This window comes from Barbus barbus (genome assembly GCF_936440315.1).
Source record: "Barbus barbus genome assembly, chromosome: 23".
NCBI lineage: Eukaryota > Metazoa > Chordata > Actinopteri > Cypriniformes > Cyprinidae > Barbus > Barbus barbus.
This window is the reverse complement of record NC_136751.1, coordinates 16,599,156-16,617,973: the sequence shown is the minus strand read 5'-3', so window position 1 is coordinate 16,617,973 and position 18,818 is coordinate 16,599,156. Positions and strand designations below refer to the sequence as shown.

Genomic DNA, 18,818 nt, shown 5'->3' with positions numbered 1-18,818 from the left:
AGCACTTCTTCTCACACTAGAAGTCACTATGCTTTTGTAAATATGCAAATCACTCCTAACAATCTGTGTCACACGTTTAGGTCTGATGCCAGTTTGTACTGTGATGACGTTGATATCCGCTTCAGTAAGATGATGAACTCCTGCAAGGTGTTGCAGATCCGCTATGCCAGCGTGGAACGCCTGCTGGAGAGGTTGACCGACCTGCGCTTCCTCTCCATCGACTTCCTCAACACCTTCCTGCACTCCTACCGCGTGTTCACCAGCGCAGACGTAGTCCTTGACAAACTCATCACCATATACAAGAGGCCTATCAGCGCCATACCAGCCCGGTGAGCCAATTGGAAACGCACAGAAGATGTGATCACATGGGATGCATAGAGATGTTGACTGTAGACGGCTCTCATGTACATATAGTTGAGGTCAAAAATTTACATCCCCCTTTCAGAATCTGCAAAATGTTAATTATTTTACCAAAAGAATCGGGATCATACAAAATGCATGTTATTATTTAGTACTGACCTGAATAAGATATTTGACATAAAAGATGTTTACATATAGTTCACAAGAGGAAATAGTTGAATTTATAAAAATTACCCCATTCAAAAGATTGCACCCCCTTGATTCTTAATACTGTGTCGTTACCTGAATGATCTACACCTTGCATATGAGTCCTTCAGTTGTTGTCATTGTGAAAAGATGGATCTCAAAATTCATAAAGTCATTGTTGGAAAGGGTTAAAATACACAAAAATGCTGGAAAACCAAAGAAATTGTGGGACCTGAAGGATTTTTTTGAAGAACAGCAGACAGTTTAACTCTTCAGGACCAACAAGGAACTCATGAACAACTATCACTAAACAAGAGTTGTATTCAGCACAGGCTGCGGTGTATAATACTGATGAGTTTAATAACTTGATGTTAGAATAAAGCCGACTGACTAAAGCAGCATGGTGTTTGGTAGTCGATTAATCAGTCTTAAGGAAGCCCTTCATGACAAGGCTGATTTTGGTTATGTTTAGCTAATATTTATGGCATGTTTCTGCTCAAAAACAGCTGAATAGAGCAAGAATGAAAGGCAGGTTTTAAAAGTATGACTATATTAACCTGACATAGCTTCTTAAAGTTGCTCTTAATAATTTGTTTACTCCTTAAAAAGGCTGAAATATTATATATTTTTTTTTAAAATACACTGCCGTTCAAAAGTTTATAATGAGTAATTTGTTTTAAAGAATTTAAAGAAATTAACGCTTTTATTCAGCAAGAATGTGTTAATTGATTTTAAAAATAAGTGATAGTAAAGACATATTGTTAGAAAATATTTCTATTTTGAATATGCTGTTAATTTCTTATTTATCAAAGAATCCTGAAAAAAGTATCACAGGTTCCAAAAATAAATAAATAAATAAATATTGAAGGGGTCATATGATGCGATTTCAAGTTTTCCTTTCTCTTTAGAGTGTTACAAGCCGTTCATGCATAGTTAAGATCCCTAAAGTTGCAAAGATTAAAGTCTCAAAACCAAAGAGATGTCCACGCCCTCCTAAAATGCCTCATTTAAACACGCCACCACATGTCACTGTGTGGGACAATTTGCATAACACCGCCCAAATGTATACGCAAAGAAAGAGGGCGGGATTTATATTCTCTTTGCTGCCGTCAGGGCGTTATGTCCTGGAGACGCTGTGTTTCGTCGTGAAAGCGAAAGTACTTTGTTTGGCCTTCCAAAACAGGACACAACTAGAAATCAGTGGTTAAGTTGAATTTACAACACTGTTCCAGAGCAGTACAATGCAAGTATTAGAGTGTGTGCAGCGCATTTTACAGAGGACTATTTCCTGAACCTGGGAGAGTAGCCTACAATGCCAGCTGTGCACAAAGGCTGTTTCTATAAAGTGGGGCAATTCCAACTTTGCAAGGACAGTCTGGCGCTTCTGACTCACAGCCTGTAAGTATGTTTTCATATTTAAAGAATTTGCCACTGACCATTCAAACGCGAGTTTTGAGCTGTGTAGAGTAGCCCTTGTTGTTTGTCGTTTTGTCCGATCACATATGCAGACATTTTAATGTTTACGTATAAAAAGACAGTATAACTCACTATAATCAGATTATGTCCCCACTGTATGCAACAAATGCCTCGTTTATAATGGTTTTTATTGTTTTCGCCACACTGGGACACGCCATCACAATAGGTCAGGGGTGTAACATTTCCATCACGTTCTTAAGGTATTTGGCCAATCACAATGCACCGGACAGCTGGCCAATCAGAGCACACCTCGCTTCTCAGAAGGAGAAAGGGGAAAGGGAAGTGGTGTGTGCCCAAGTATGATGACCCATACTCGGAATTTGTGCTCTGCATTTAACCCATCCAAGTGTACACACAGTAGTGAACATACACCCGGAGCAGTGGGCAGCCAATGGTGCGGCGCCCGGGGAGCAGTTGGGGGTTCGGTGCCTTGCTCAAGGGTCTCACCTCAGTCGTGGTATTGAGGGTGGAGAGAGTGTTGGGTATTCACTCCCCCACCTACAATCCCTGCTGGACCTGAGACTCGAACCCACGACCTCCGGGTTACAAGTCCAACTCTCTATCCATTAGGCCATGACTGCCCAGAACGATGAGCTTTGTAAAAATCGACGCATTTCAGAAAGGCGGAGCATAGAGGAGCAACAATAATGTACAGTATATGGAAAATAATGTGTTTTTTGAACCTTAAACAACATAAACACATTGCATTACACCAAATACACAAAATAATGTTCTTTTTAGCAACGTCATATGACCCCTTTAAAGCAGCACAACTGTTTTGAACATATAATGATAATAAATCAAAATGATTTCTGAAGGATCATGTGACACTGAATACTGGAGTAATGGCTGATGAAAATTCAGCTTTTCATCACAGGAATAAATTATATTTTAAAGTATAATAAAATAGAAAACTGTTGTTTTAAATTGTAATAATATTTCACAATATTGCTGTTTTTTTTTCTTTATATTTGATCAAATAATTGCCGCCTTGATGAACAAAAGATACTTCTTTAAAAAACATTAAAAAAAAATCTTATCGCTGATCCCAAACTTTTGAACAGCAGTGTATATATTAACATTATTACAATTTAAAATAACTGTTTTCTATTATAATAGATTTTAAAATACAGTTTATTCCTATGATGGCAAAACTGAATTTTTAGTAGCTGTAATCTTTACTGTCTTCAGTGTCATATCATCCTTCAGAAATAATTCTAATATGCTGATTTGCTGCTCAAGAAACATTTCTTATTATCACAATTGATAACAGTTGTGCTGCTTAATATTTTTGCGGAAACCATGATACATTTTATCAAGATCCTTTGATGAATAGAAAGTTAAAAACAGTTACATATTTACTGTTACTCTTGATCAATTTAATGCATTCTTGTTTAATTAATTATTAATTTCCAGGAAAAAAAGTAAAATCCTTTTAAACCCAGAATTTGAATGTATTGTAAATATAAGAAAAGTCTAAAAAAAGTAGTCGACCTGTTTAGTTGGTTGTTGGAGGACCTATCATTATCCATCTCTAATTCTCAGCATTTTTTATGCCGTTTGATGGACTTGTATCTTGGCACAGATATATAAATGCACATGCAGCTCTTCATGAGCAGCAGGTCTTTGCTTTGCTGGAGTTGTGTTCTGGAGTGAGAGAGAATGAAAAAGCTATTCAGTGTGATAGGAGAGAGGTCACACCAGTGTTTGTCACCCTATAGTGAGAACAAGCGAGCGTCTGCGTGCGTACGGGATAAAAGGAGAGAAAAGAGAGTGAAATAGAAAGAAAGCCAAAGGGGAAGGGAGTGAGATGTGCTGGAGTTGCTAAAGGCTTGCGAGAGGTCACACTAATGCATGTCGCCCTGCTCTATGTATGTGTGTGTTCTGCTGGAAACAGCTGTAATTGGGCCCTGCAACATCGCCTGTGTGCCTGCCTGACTGATGCATCTCAGCGGGGCTCTGTCGCCATCACCTTAGCAACCGGCCACTCTGCTGCAGGACCCCACCCTCCGCCCGTGTCGCATCTGCGAGATGAAATATTTAGTGTGCACGTTTTGCAGCCAGAGCAGCCTCTCTCACTCGCTCTCTCTCTATCGCATGCACGCTGTATTTTCGTCTCGCTTTCTGCGTCTCCTCCTCCGGTTGGCTCCGGAGACGGAGATCCAGGCAAATCGGTAAGAGCCGGGGACCTCCCACACACCCACAGCCTGTAGCACCCACTCTCCCCTGGGCAGACTGCATGGCTGTGATGCCTCCCCAGACCTCCCCCGCTCAGCTGCCCTGCCTCAGCTCCAACGGTCACCCAGACTGTCATAAGAGGGGCTATTTCTGTGCAGGCATGACGTGTAGGGGTGGCTCGATGTGTGGGAAAGCTTCTCTGCAACGCTCTCCAACCTTATAGAGAGATGTGAAGAGTAGGCTGTTTATGCTCCGCAGAGGCGCTTTTCTCTGTCAGCGCATATACCCTGAGCACACTGCGCGGCGTTGGGAAGCCATTATGGGCTAAATCATGAGCTGCAATGAGAGGCAAATACATAATTGTTGTCCTTTTATAGGTTAGTGGTGCGCTGACGGTGGTTTTCTAAATCTGGACTCATTTAAAGGTGAAGCGTGTCATTTGGTGTCTGTAGTACTAGTGACACTGAACTGAAAAAAATTAGTTTTTTTTTCAGACAGGTTCCCATTGGTTGGAGTGTTAGCTTCATATTGATCTTAAACTCTTTATTGTTAATTTATTTCAGGGAGATCATTTGAATGGCTTCCTTATCTTGTTGTATCTATATATTAAGCTGGAATGACAGAAAGTATTGAAAAAACATTGGAAAAAAAATATTTACAGTCCCATTCAAAAGTTGGGGATCTGTAAGATCTCTTATGCTCACTAACACGTCTCTTAAGCTCAGAAAGGTTGCATTTATTTGATCAAAAATATGATTAAAAAACAGTAATAACGTGAACAATTATTACAATTTAAAATAACAGTTTTTTATTTAATTTATGTTAAAATGTAATGTATTGCTGTGATGGCAAAGCTGAATTTTCAGCAGTGTCATCAGTGACACTTCAGTGTCACGTGATCCTTCAGAAATCTTTCTAAAAAGCTCATTTGGTGCTCAAGAAACATTTCTTATTATTGTCAAAGTTGAAAACAGTTGTTTTTTGTGGAAATTGTGATTTCTTTCAGGTTTCTTTAATGACTATAAAGTTCAAAGGAACAACATTTATTTAAAAAAATAAATAAATAAACATTATTACTGTCACATTTTATTAATTTAATGCACCCTTGCCAAATACAAGTATTACATTCTTTAAAAAATATTATTTAAAAAAAAAAAAAAAAACTTTTAAATGGTACTATATTTAAATTTAATTTGAAAGTCATTGAAATTTTCAATTCCTTTTCTGAAATTGCATGTCCATATTTGACAGCCTCAGGAGGTTTAAATCAAGACAACATGGTCATTAAATGAGCCCTCCCTCCTGCTCTTTTCAACACATAGATCCCTGGAGCTGTTTTTTGCAAGCAGCCAGAACAACAAGCTCCTCTACGGAGAGCCACCGAAGTCGCCCCGTGCCAGCCGCAAGTTCTCCTCCCCACCCCCGCTGGCCATCACCAAGACCTCGTCCCCCAACCGCCGCCGCAAACTATCCCTCAACATCCCCATCATCACTGGTGGGAAGGCTCTGGACCTGGCTGCCCTTAGCTGTTCCTCCAATGGCTATGCAAGCATGTATTCCTCCATGTCCCCTTTCAGCAAGACCACGCTGGACATCAACAAGCTCTACGTGTCCAGCCCCGTCACCAGCAAGATTCCTGACGAGGGCGAAGGCAAGACGGACAAGGCTGATGAGGCTTCACTGTGCAAACAGGGTGAGATCATACTGCAAATAAGTACACCAAAATTTCAGTAGTACTAGAATCATTTTTGTTTCTCGACCACAGCATAAACATAATAACACAGCGCTTTATTTTTTTAAAATTATATTCATAATATTTATTAGTACAAATGGTAACACTTAAAGTCTTTATGTATATATAATGCATTATAAAAGTAGTTATAAAACATTATGCCTTGTAGTGCGCCTTATAATGCATTGTACAAATTAATGAATAATAGTAACCACAGTTAACATTACATTATAACTTTATAAATGTATTGTTACACTGTGCATTTTAAATTTGGTTATAATTATTTACAACAAGATACGATGTATTACAATGCACATTATGAATAATTATTATGCATTATAACCTTTACTAACATTTTATAATGCATTATCCGTAGGCTTTAAGTAAAGTGTTACCAAAATATTTTATATTGTTAGTAAATATTATGAATATAATTTTTAAAAATATAAATTTTTAGTTTTATATTGCTGAATATTTGAATACACACATGTCTGTGTGTGTATTTATAGATATTGTTATAATTTAACAAACTCAGCAATGGCTTGTACCTTCAAGTATAGTCAGACAGACATTGATATACTATTATAGTATTTGTTTTTGTTTTATTAAAGATTTATTTTTGGCTTTTTTTAGCCTTTATTTTGATAGGACAGTGTTTAGACAGGAAGCAAAGTTGGAGAGAGAGAGGGGGCACGGGATTGGGAAAGGTTCAGATTTGCTGTTTTCATTCTAATAGTAATTTTGTTGTGTCTATTATTTTTATTAGTTTTTGTCTTTTTTTTTGTATTCTATTAGGTTTTAGCTTTTAGTTTTAGTCAATGTAGTACCTTTCTTCACCTTAACTAAACAAAATAAAAAAATGTTCCCAGACTGAAATAAAATACATTTTTATATATTTTATATCAGTTAATGTTTATTTTATTTCAGGTTTAAAAATTTAATTTTTTTATGGTTTTAGTTTTATTTTGAGTTGAGGATACAAATCCTTTTTAATCATACCAGTACTTTTTAAATGCAGACTACAAACTGTCATAACATGGTGGGATTGTGTTGTTTCATGTGTTCGATGTTATGCATATGGATAACTGTAATACCTATGACTGATTTTCTCTAGACATTTCAGTGAGGGAGGAAAGTGACAACGACCAGATCCAGAGTGACGAGGCAGAGGCTGAAGTGTCGCCCACCAAATCACCCACCACTCCCAAAAACGTCAAATGCAAAAACTCCTCAGGTAGAAGACACTCTGTCCTAGACTTCCCTGCCATGTTGTTATCGCTCACTGACATGAATACCAGAGCACCTGCATCTCACGCTGACAAGCCACCTGCACCCTTCAGACCAGCCAAATGTTGCATTTATCAGTGGCTCAAAATGGCAGACTCGCTGAGTGTTTAATTCAAAAGTCCAGTAAGGTTTGCGAATTTAGCTAGATGTAAAAACTTCAAGTTCCTTAGCATTTGAGATGTCGCTACATACTGCTCGTTTTTTGTTCCCACGTGTCGCTCATGTTTTAAAGTACACGCTGTATCTGTAAACGTCTGAAGTGATCCTGAGGACGTAGATGGAAGCCTCGCAAGACACGATTCATGCAAAATCTCATTAATTCTGTAGGTTTAAAAAAAAAAAAAAAAAGCTCAGGGAAATGCCAAAGGAGGCGTGAGTAGGTGTTTGGAAAACTTGTGCCATAGCAACCATTAGCATGTATTCTCTCTGCCACCCTGGTTACTGGGTTTGTTTGAGTGCGGTCGATGCATTGCAACAGTACTGTCTCCTTGCTTTCGAAACTAAATTAAATGGGGGTTCAAAGGTCAACGATCACCCTGTTGTTTCATATGTGTGACACAGTATTGCCATTAAGCTTTAGAAGGCTGTAGAAGAATAAAGCATGTTTAGGTTACCCTTGGGGGGGGGGGGGTCTAAACCTTACCTGAAGCATGCAACAACAAACTCGCTGCTTTTGTTATTTTCTGAGAGTGTATTTGAGACATACATCTTAGTGAAATGATGAGCTATTTTTAGTCTCAACCATCTTGAGAACCAGAGCCCTGCCTATTGTCTTGATGAAGACGCAGTCTGTGATTTTATGTTTCGTACCGCCACCTACTGGATGCATAGATGCTCTACATCAATGCCGCATCATCATTCTTATGCTCCAAAAATACATTTTTCATATGATAACATGATGCATTAGCCTGTGGAAAGTGCTTGCAAGTACAAAACTAACAGTATGGAAATATGTGCTTATTTTGGTCTTGCTGACAGTCGCAGACAATCTGGGTTGTGGTTTTTGTTTAACAGTCGTTGGGTGCAGTAGATATTTGTGACATTTTCATATGTCATCATCGGAGGCTTATCCATAGTGGAGATAATGTCACTGCCTCCATTATTTCTGCACGAGTCTATCTTGTCTTATTTCACACCTGCTGTACCCTTAAAGAGGAAGCACTCTGAAACACAGTGAATTCACATTTACTTATATTTTATCTGGACTTTTTAGTTTTTGGGCTACCAGCAGTTTTAGGTAACTACAAGTTTTAGGTACACCGATATTCTTCTTAATTCAGCTCAAATCTCTTAGTGTACAGATTCAAACTTTGTACTGTAGATCATTTTAGATAGTTCTTAGATTTCTAATTGCCCGACTGCAAAATCATAGGAAAATTGTTATATTACTTCAATTGTTATATTACAAATGCTCTTTATTAGAATTGTATTGAATGAGCCACATTCAAAACTGTTGCAAAAAGTGTGCTGGTAAAATATTTTGCAGTCACAAACAGCACTAGTACAGTGATTTATATTACTGGTTTGTTAAAATTTCAGTAATATTATATTATTAATTCAGCTTGAATATCTTAGTGTACAGATTTAAACTTTGTTTGTAGATTATTACTTAAGGCTTAGTTGTGCTGTTTACTCGTATTACTTTTTAATTTTTGTACATTTTTATGAATAAAATATTTAATAAAATATAAAATCTTAAAATATTTCATATTAATGTTTGAAAATCTTTCTTATAAAATAGCTCTTAGATTTCTGATTGTCCAATGGTGCTGCAAACTGACTGTTAATCGAATTGTTAAATTACTTTGTAACCATAAACAGCTTAACACTGTAATCAATATTAATTAAAATGTAATTAATATTATATTCTTGTTGTTACCATCATTTTATCTTATAGTAGTATTATCAATAATAAATTTGACTCTTTACTGGTTTATTGCTTTGGCTTACAATTAATTAAATGTTCACAAAAATGTAACTGACAGTGATAGAATCATCCTAATATTTGCACACTGAACTATGCTTGTTTTTTTTCTTCTTTTTTTGTTTTTTCTTTCCTTTTTTTAAAATGCCGGTACTTTCTATCACTTGAAGTATACAAAAATTATATTTATTTGTTTAAATCTCTTAATTGGTATTGAGTAACTGACTAATTTTGAAATGAAAGCTATATTAACATGGTATTAACCTCCATACATGCATTTAACAATCATGTGTTCTGTTTGTCTTTCTCTCTGGGCAGAATTCTCTCTGTTCTCATACAATAATGGCATGGTGATGTCGTCCTGTCGGGAGCTGGATAACAACCGTAGCGCCTTGTCTGCCGCTTCTGCCTTCGCCATTGCCACTGCTGGTGCCAACGAGGGCACGCCAACCAAGGAGAAGTACCGCCGCATGTCTCTGGCAAGCACAGGTAGGATTCAGCAATCTGTTTCAATCTCTCATAGGCTGTGGATATTTGTTGCCTGGCAGAAGAAGGATTAATGTGAATTTCAATTGGTTATCAGGGTTCCCCACGGATCAGAGGAACGGAGATAAGGAGTTTGTGATTCGTCGAGCAGCAACTAACAGAGTTCTCAATGTCCTCAGGCACTGGGTGTCCAAACACTCGCAGGTGAGAGGAAGTAAACATTATACACTTTTAAAAATAAAAGGGTTTTGTAGCAGCACCATCGAAGATCAATTTTTGGGTTCCCAAAGAACCTTTCAGCAATCAGTTCTTAAAATGTGTATGTTTGTAGGACTTTGAAACCAATACTGAGCTCAAAATGAAAGTGATTAGTTTCCTGGAGGAAGTGATGCATGACCCTGAACTTCTGACCCAAGAAAGGAAAGCTGCTGCCAACATCATAAGGTGAGTGGAGTCTGTTTACACCCTGACAGAATCAATGCTCACATGTAGTGTGTTGCAATAGCTGGATTACCATGTCCTGCAATATTTCAGATTTCTGTAATCTGATAAACGCTTATTCGTGTGATTAAATCAGTAGTTTTGCTTGTTTTTTCTATCTTTTTGGACAGGACATTGACACAGGAGGATCCTGGTGACAATCAGATCTCTCTGGAGGAGGTGCTGCAGATGGTGAGTGGGGAGATTCTGGGTCATCCTCCAAATTACTCAACATTTCAGTGCTAAAATAATCAGAACTTCAAGTTTGGGGTCAGTAAGATCATTTAATGTTTTTGAAAGAAGACATTGTCGCTTTCCTCCCTCACTTATATTCTCAAAATGCAATCTTGTGACAAATGTTTTCTATTTTTGTAATACATTCATTTATATTCTTTTATCTATTCTGTAATGGCAAAGTTGAATTTTTAGCAGCTGTTACTCTGGTGGCACATGATCTTTCAGAAATCATTCTAATATGCTGATTTTATCCAGAAACATTTATTTTTATTATCAATGTTAAAAAATAGTTGTGCTTCTCAATAGTTTTTGTGTAATCTGTGGTATTTATTCATGATTCTTTGATGTGTAGAAAGAATCAATAGGTTCTTGTTGTTGATTTGGGTGTTTTCTGGAAAATAACTGTTTTGTTAAATTATAAAAGTCTCTGTTACTTTTGATCAGTTTAATCCATTTTACTGACCCAAAACTTTCGGCTTGTAGTGTATATCCAGAACTCCTCTTCTCTGTCAAATTGTATTACAAAGTGTATAGTATATTTCACTATTTATAAAAGTGTGTAAACTGTGCTGAAATTCATTATTCAGTGTCTTATCTAACTGTTTTGTTACATAGGCGGAAGGAGGAAAGTCAGAGCCTTTCGAGAATCATTCGGCTCTGGAGATCGCAGAACAGCTCACCCTGCTGGACCACCTTGTTTTCAAAGTCATACCATATGAGTAAGTGTGATTATGTTTCGTTTTATTCATTCTTTAGATAACTAGAGAGTAAACTGATGACAATTAAAATTATGTTATTAATGTGCATACAACATACAACTTTTACATGAATGATTACATTTTTCATTTTGGGTGAACTATGGATTTTACAAGAAAAACTTAATGACATCGTTTGATTAAATTCAACTTAATACTCAAAGATCTGTGAAGAAATGTGAAGGATATTATAACCTATTTATGAACATGCCATAATCCCTACAGTAATTGTTTTCTCTTAAATGTGTTTGTCATGAACAGGGAGTTTTTTGGTCAAGGATGGATGAAGAACGATAAAAATGAGAAGACACCTTACATCATGAAAACGACAAAACACTTCAATGATGTAAGTGTTCAGTGTGAAAACATCTGGTCCTAGTTAAGTGCAAAGTTGTTGCAATGTGTTTGTTGTTGCATTGTTTCAAATAAAGCATAATGAACACAATGTTGATATACCTCTGTCTCTTTTAAAGATCAGTAACCTGATCGCTACAGAGATCCTGCAAAGTGAGGATGTGAATGTACGGGTAGCAGTGATGGAGAAGTGGGTGGCGGTGGCCGATATCTGCCGCTGTCTCCATAACTACAATGCCGTGCTGGAAATCACCTCATCCCTAAATCGCAGCTCCATCTTCCGTCTGAAGAAGACCTGGCTCAAAGTGTCCAAACAGGTGGGGAACTACCTGATAAAACCTAATCAAAATTAAATGAATAGACTTTAGATTTAAAGTAACAACAGTGGAATTTAAGACAATAAAGAATATTTACTGGACTCCTCCTGTTGATTCAGTATTGATGAACTGTTATTTGATGTTGTTAGATCTGAAAGTATGTGACAACTGAAAACATTTAACACACTATCATTCCATTTAAATCAAAGACTAAAACAGTCATTGACAAGCTGCAGAAGTTGGTCTCATCTGAAGGAAGATTCAAGAACCTCAGAGAGGCCTTAAAAAAGTAAGTTTTTTTAAACACCTGTAGTAAGTCAGTACTTGTTGCTGTAATTTAAGTCAGACTTTTGTATTTGAGCAAATGGGTTATTTTATTTTATTTTGGTTATGATAATGTGATACGGCTATTTAGAAACTGGCATGGCTAACAGTGCATTTTTTTCCTAATATTTCTGCTAGTTGTGACCCTCCCTGTGTACCATATTTGGGAATGTACCTCACTGACTTGGCCTTTATTGAGGAGGGGACGCCCAACTACACAGAGGACAACCTAGTCAATTTTTCCAAAATGAGAATGGTAGGTGTTTTTTAGATGCATTTCTTTAATGCATGTGTGGGAAAGAGTTATAGGTATAATTTTGTTTTCATATTTTCTTCATTTTACAGATCTCCCACATCATCCGAGAAATCAGGCAGTTTCAGCAAACGGCATACAAGATTGATTACCAGCCAAAGGTATTGAACTGATGTTGGTTTGTACTGACAAAATATAGGGTTTCATGATCAACATTCACTAGTAAAATTTGTGGTTGCCAGGTTTGCTATGTTTTGTTCTGTACATAATTATATTAAGATTAAAAACAGTTCGAACTGTAAAGATCCGAAATTTTCGCATACATTTTTCCATTTTTTTTTCGTATTCGTCATCCTTTCCTATCAAAATGATTGCTACAGACGCGAAACCTGGTCCGAATTTTTTTATGACAGATGAAAGTTTCGAAGGCAGTGTGTAAACTTGAACATGAAGTCATATTTATTTTTTAACGTGCGAAAAGTTCGGACGAGAATTTTGGACTCAGTGTGCAAAGACCTTTAAGCCCAACAGAATGCAGAAACACATTACGGTAGCTCTACAAAACCATTTAATCACAAAATCTTCATAAAAACTAACCTTCACTCACATTAATTCACCTTTCGAAAGTTAAAATCAAATTTGTGTTTGAAATTGTCTCATAATTGTTTATGAGAATATTCTCTTTTCTGCACTCTTAAAATCTTAATTTAATTTGTTCTTAATTTGAATGGATGGTTCCATGAAGAAACTTCCCATTGGACAAAAAGGTTATTTTCTAGTGGGAAAAAAAGAAAGTTTTTCACACTAAAAAAGTGTTTTTTAAAGCACTGAGAGGTTATTTGTGGAACCTTTGTGGTTCTTCTGTGGCATTGCTTTGGAATCTAGAATGTAGGAAACTCGAACTGAGAATTGAGCCATGGTTGTATTGAAGAATCATCTTCGATACAAAACTGACACCCTGTTTGTCTTTTCAGGCAGCACTGTATTTACTGGACAGAAGCTCAGTAATGGATGAAGAAGGCCTGTATGAAGCCTCTCTCAGAATTGAGCCTAAAGTGCCCAACTGAAAGAGGCTCTGCCTAACGTCGACACAATGTACAGACACCACGCTCTCTACAGTATACATCCATGTGTTCTGTTATGTAACATGATTATTACTCCTGGATGTGTTTCCTTGTTTTTTAGTCGTAACCAAATGTTGCCTAATTGTTTCAGATCTTTCACTGAGAACTTACCTGTTGATTTCAGCCTTTGTTCTTTAGGGAATCACATTTTTTTCCAAATCCAAAGTATGCTTTAAACAGTACTTAATACAGGATATAATCCTAGTTCAAGGTGTGGTTGTCTCTTTAATTGATAAGGCTCATCCACATCATTTTAATCAAATATGAAAAGCCGGCAGGAGCATTTTGAGATTTTAATAGATGCATGTAACTAATTTACAGTATATGCATACAATGTAGCAATGTGGAAAGCTGATATATTACTGTATACAACCAAGCATATAAAAACACTTATACTGTTATACTACTATATTCCATGTCACTGTACTTAGCAGAATTAACTCCAGCATTTTACATCTATTTGTTGCGATAATTAACATCCATCCCTTGATTTTTCAAAGGGTTGGTTGGAAATGCCTAAACTGCCATGACATTTTTTAACAATTTTGGCATGACTTAATAAAGCTGACAGTGAAGAGCTTGGTAATTATATTACATTAAAAAAACTTAGAATATGTCTCCTATTGGCCAATAAGGATTTTGATTCTTGCATGCAAAGTTTATTTTGCAGAAATCTTTTTCTTTTTTTTCTTTTTTTTTTTTGATTTCCTCACCTCAAAAAAATTGACTATTTCTTCATAAAAAGAAGCAAGAACTGCATTTTATTTTCGTGATTGTTTACCCATGTAATGTTTTCGTTGCTCACAGCCACATTTTTTAGCATTTTGGGAAAACACTATCCTTCTACGCCAGAGTATCCAGCTATTGTACATTTACAGACAATCTATGTCCTTCTTCCTGTTCCAGTGATTGTGGAACGTGACTGAATATCACTTTGTAAAATGCATTGTCGTTTAAGAGTATGATCAAAAGTGAATGACCTTCCCGCTTGCAGCATACAAAAGGTATTTTTGTAGTCCTAGAATAAAGGCGTAGGGTTCTGCATCCTTACCTAAAAAGAAAGAAAGAAAAAAAAAAACAACCGTAGAAACATTTTTGTACAAACATTGTCAACTCGCCACACAGAAAAGTATTCTGTATATTTTGTACATGCAGCCCTATGTATTTCTTAACATACTAGTTTAAAGCACACCTCTTTAAAGCGTTGTATCCTTTGCTTACACTCAATGCTATATGATTTGTGATTTTGAAACCATGATCTAGAGGTAGAGGACTTTAAAGTGTTTTTGCATATACTGTAATCCTGTCTATAATCATTATCTTAGCAGGAATATAGTAATGTAGTGCTTATTCTGTGAATATTTGTATGTATTTTTACTATGTACAGTCTGGAAACACACTAAACGCTCATGTGGCAGGCATGCAACACTATCAGCCAGAAACTTTAAAAAGGACAATATATATATATATATATATATATATATATATACATATATACATACTGTATACACATCTATGTGCACATACTCTTATAAATGATATATAAACATACAAACAAACATTTTGCAGTTAGCAATACCCAGTGGTATGAGAATTATCTTTCAACCCTTAAGTTTATTTCCACGGCTCGGGAAATATTTCCAGTTTTTGTACAAAATAGAAAAAATAAATGAACAGAAAAGAAAAAGAAAGAAAATTAAATAAACTGTATGTTTCCTGATTACCTCTTGCTAATAAATCTATTCTATCTCAGGGGGATATTGCTTCCTTGTATGTGTTTTTGTCATGCTCACATCATTTGGTTCTCTTAAAAATTGGGCCATAAGTGTATTATGTATACAGGCCTCGTTTATTTTTAAAAAGGCAGGTTTTTAGTATTTACATTTATGCAATTAAGTAAACAGTGTTTGTTTGCTCTGATATTATGCTGCCTTATATACAAAATTATCCATTACATAATTGTAAGACTTTATAAATAGCTTGCACGTGGATTATTTACACCAATGCAATCAATTTTTGTTGTAAAATAATAGAGTTTTATCATATCTTTATGACACTTTTATGTACATAGTATATAGTTGTGTTCAGGAAAAATATTGGGTGTAAACCAAAACCCAGTTTGTCTTGAAGACTGGCTAAAAGCAAGTGCTACTGTAAGCTAAATTTAAACTTAAAGTAACACATCAACATTGCAGCTCCTGAGGAGGCGACCCGCTCTATGTAAAATAAAACAGCTTTATCTGAGTGCATGTTTTACTGATATATCTAAAAAAATGCTGCTCATTTCTTTGTTTATACCGTTTGAATTATCAAAAGAATATTGAGTGCACCTTTAACCCAAAGAGCAGAGGACAATGAAAGCCCTCCCTCGTGTAGGAGGAGTGCTAAAGCTCATGTGATGAGATCTCATATATTGTAGTGCTGTTGTGCTGCTCGCAGGGTTGAAGATGAACAGGCTGATTTTACCGGTTCTGTTTGCCGTTCTCTATCAGGTGCATACATCTCCACTGCACACTGAAGGTAAATTTTCAAACCAGCTTTTGACTTTGAGCGTTTTTTTCTTCCACGTACGTGCGCCGTTGCGTATTACTTTCGCTTTTGGCTTTGGCGCTTAGTCTTCAATACAAATGCATAACAAGTTTACGACCACTTAGCCTTATGTTTTATAGACTTATAGGCTATAGTTAAATATTTAAAATATATTTTATGTACTAAAATGCAAATGATTCATTAATTTAAACTTCACAAAGGAACTTTGGAGAATTGTTGTGTGCATTAAAAATGAAAACGTAAATGTTTATTTGTTACAGATGAGTATCTTTTCAAATCATGGATGTCTCAGGTAAGAATAAGTTAATTAAGTTCATGTCGCAACACAAGGAAATTTATGGCGACACTAGGAAAGAAGTGAAAATTAGAAAGAGGAAGGAGAGTAACTTTATTTATTATTTTGCAGTATAACAAAAACTATGAGATAAATGAATATTACCAGCGGCTACAGACATTCCTGGAGAACAAGAAGAAGATTGAGCGACATAATGCAGGAAACCACAAGTTTTCAAGTATGACAGATAGCCTATAATCTAACTTTCTGAAGTCTTTGTTTTAAAGCAGTGTTATGTAAATGGTGTTAAAAAAACACACACAAATAACATTTCTCTGCACTTTACAGTGGGACTGAATCAGTTTTCAGATATGACCTTTGCTGAATTTAAAAAGTCCTACCTCCTGACAGAACCTCAGGTATTATTTTTAACAGCCTCTCGTGATCAATGAGGAAATAGGAAAGTACCACAATTCATGAATATTTTACAACCTGACAGAACTGCTCCGCCACTAGAGGGAATCATATGAGCAGTAATGGGCCTTATCCTGATATGATTGACTGGAGAACGAAAGGACACTATGTAACTGATGTCAAGAACCAGGTAGCTTGCTTATCTTGCTCTAATAATCCTCTATTGTACTTACAGTTTATTAGTAAATAGTGCTCATGCTTAATCGATGACACTATTTCAGGGGGGTTGTGGTAGCTGCTGGACTTTTTCCACCACAGGCTGTCTGGAGTCTGTCACTGCTATTGCCACAGGGAAACTCCTACAACTAGTATGTAAATGTTGCTTTTCATTTAACAATGACTGTGAACATTCATCATTAGATATTAATAATGTATTATTATTCAATTTAGTATCAACATTGTAATGAATATTCAAATTTTCTGCCCTTTGGCAAGTTCAAACAAACCCCAAAACAGCACATTAGTAACAAAACATAACTGAGATATATAAAACATCAGGGTATTTTGTCTAACCTCTTCTTGCATTGTTTTACAGGCAGAGCAGCAGCTTGTTGATTGTGCAGGTGCGTTCGACAATCATGGATGCAATGGGTGAGTTAGACAAAATGATTAATGAATTCATCTTGGCTTATTCTATGGTTTTAAGAGTAAAGTCTTAACTGTAAAATGGTCTAAACAACATTTTATTCACGTCACATGCTTTTTAGTGGCCTCCCAAGTCATGCCTTTGAGTACATCATGTACAACAAAGGTCTTATGACAGAACAAGATTACCCCTACAAGGCTATAGTAAGTATTTTACCATTTTAACTATTGTTTTCAAGAGTTAATTTATAAAGTGCTGACATTTATTCATACTGTATTTGCTTGTAGCAAGGTGACTGTAGATTCAAACCGGAGTTGGCTGCTGCCTTTGTGAAGGATGTTGTAAACATTACAAAGGTAAGTGATGGTCTGTGTACAAATATTATTAAAACTTCATGTCTTCACGCTAACTGTAAATCCCTGTTATTAGTATGATGAAATGGGCATGGTGGATGCTGTGGCCAGGTTGAACCCTGTCAGCTTTGCATATGAAGTGACATCTGATTTCATGCACTACAGAGATGGAATATACAGCAGGTTAGGATGAAATATATGTACATTTGCATTTATACTGGATTCATTTCTGACAGTTCATGGGAATTTCTGTAATGTTATGACTGTATTTTATAGCACCGTGTGTCACAACACTACTGACATGGTGAACCATGCAGTGCTTGCTGTGGGCTATGCTGAGCAGAGCGGAACCCCGTACTGGATAGTGAAGAACTCCTGGGGAGCCAGCTGGGGAATTAACGGGTCTGTTTACATGATTTACTCAAATGTTGTGCTGCTGTAAGGTTAAAAAATATAGTAGTGATTCTATATGAAACTTGACCATTTGAGCAAGTTAATAACAGTAAATGTGATGTCTTGTTATTTCCCATACAGATATTTCTACATCGAGAGGGGAAAGAACATGTGTGGACTTGCTGCATGTTCATCCTATCCTTTACCTTTGGTGTAAATGACTGAAAAGTATTTTCTTACACCATGAAAAGGGAGACAAGTTATTACATTTACTCTCACACAAAATCATTTTCTGCACAATGAGCCATTATAGTCTAGTCTAGCTGTCAGTATGAGAATAAGAATGATTTACATTCGTTAAAAATATTCAATGACACTTCATTTCTATTAATATGCTTAATGTTGAAGTTGTCTACTTTGTTAAAAATAAGAATTTGTCATATTCATGTTTGCAACCAAAATTAGTGTACTGAAATAAATATATTCTCAGGGATTAGTGTGTGTGTGTGTGTGTGTGTGTGTCCTGTCTTTTTATGGATCACTTTCCATCAGATTAATGGTGTTCATCCATTAAGTTTAAAGTCTTTAAAGACTTTTAAAAAGTAAAAACTACAAAAGACACTGCAGACATTGCTGGAGAACTTATGTTTAAAATTTACTGTATTAAAATTAACTTAAAATGAATTTTTAAGTTAATTTGTTTCTGATGCTTCTT

At 36.1% G+C, this 18,818-nt stretch overlaps 2 protein-coding genes across 2 annotated transcripts in view; both read left to right on the top strand.

Moving 5' to 3' along the window:
- The window catches only part of LOC306842890 (ras-specific guanine nucleotide-releasing factor 1), a 43,028-nt gene extending 28,502 nt beyond the window's left edge, over positions 1 to 14,526 (top strand). Inside the window, exons 14-27 of the mRNA XM_079374055.1 lie at positions 81 to 329; positions 5,523 to 5,893; positions 7,047 to 7,166; positions 9,462 to 9,632; positions 9,727 to 9,833; positions 9,961 to 10,073; positions 10,241 to 10,301; positions 10,962 to 11,065; positions 11,363 to 11,447; positions 11,575 to 11,772; positions 11,982 to 12,061; positions 12,235 to 12,352; positions 12,442 to 12,510; positions 13,324 to 14,526. Coding sequence (XP_079230181.1) covers positions 81 to 329; positions 5,523 to 5,893; positions 7,047 to 7,166; positions 9,462 to 9,632; positions 9,727 to 9,833; positions 9,961 to 10,073; positions 10,241 to 10,301; positions 10,962 to 11,065; positions 11,363 to 11,447; positions 11,575 to 11,772; positions 11,982 to 12,061; positions 12,235 to 12,352; positions 12,442 to 12,510; positions 13,324 to 13,416 — 1,939 coding nt within the window. The 3' untranslated portion in view covers positions 13,417 to 14,526. The remainder of the gene's footprint in view (positions 1 to 80; positions 330 to 5,522; positions 5,894 to 7,046; positions 7,167 to 9,461; positions 9,633 to 9,726; positions 9,834 to 9,960; positions 10,074 to 10,240; positions 10,302 to 10,961; positions 11,066 to 11,362; positions 11,448 to 11,574; positions 11,773 to 11,981; positions 12,062 to 12,234; positions 12,353 to 12,441; positions 12,511 to 13,323) is intronic.
- A 1,325-nt stretch (positions 14,527 to 15,851) lies between these two features.
- On the top strand, positions 15,852 to 18,596 carry LOC306842933 (pro-cathepsin H-like). Its single transcript, XM_079374147.1, has 12 exons — positions 15,852 to 15,993; positions 16,284 to 16,315; positions 16,430 to 16,535; positions 16,646 to 16,716; positions 16,797 to 16,901; positions 16,993 to 17,079; positions 17,307 to 17,362; positions 17,479 to 17,560; positions 17,645 to 17,713; positions 17,787 to 17,893; positions 17,987 to 18,112; positions 18,245 to 18,596. The coding sequence occupies exons 1-12, from the start codon at positions 15,921 to 15,923 to the stop codon at positions 18,318 to 18,320; spliced, it is 990 nt and encodes a 329-aa protein (XP_079230273.1). The 5' UTR covers positions 15,852 to 15,920; the 3' UTR covers positions 18,321 to 18,596.
- Positions 18,597 to 18,818: the final 222 nt, after the last annotated feature.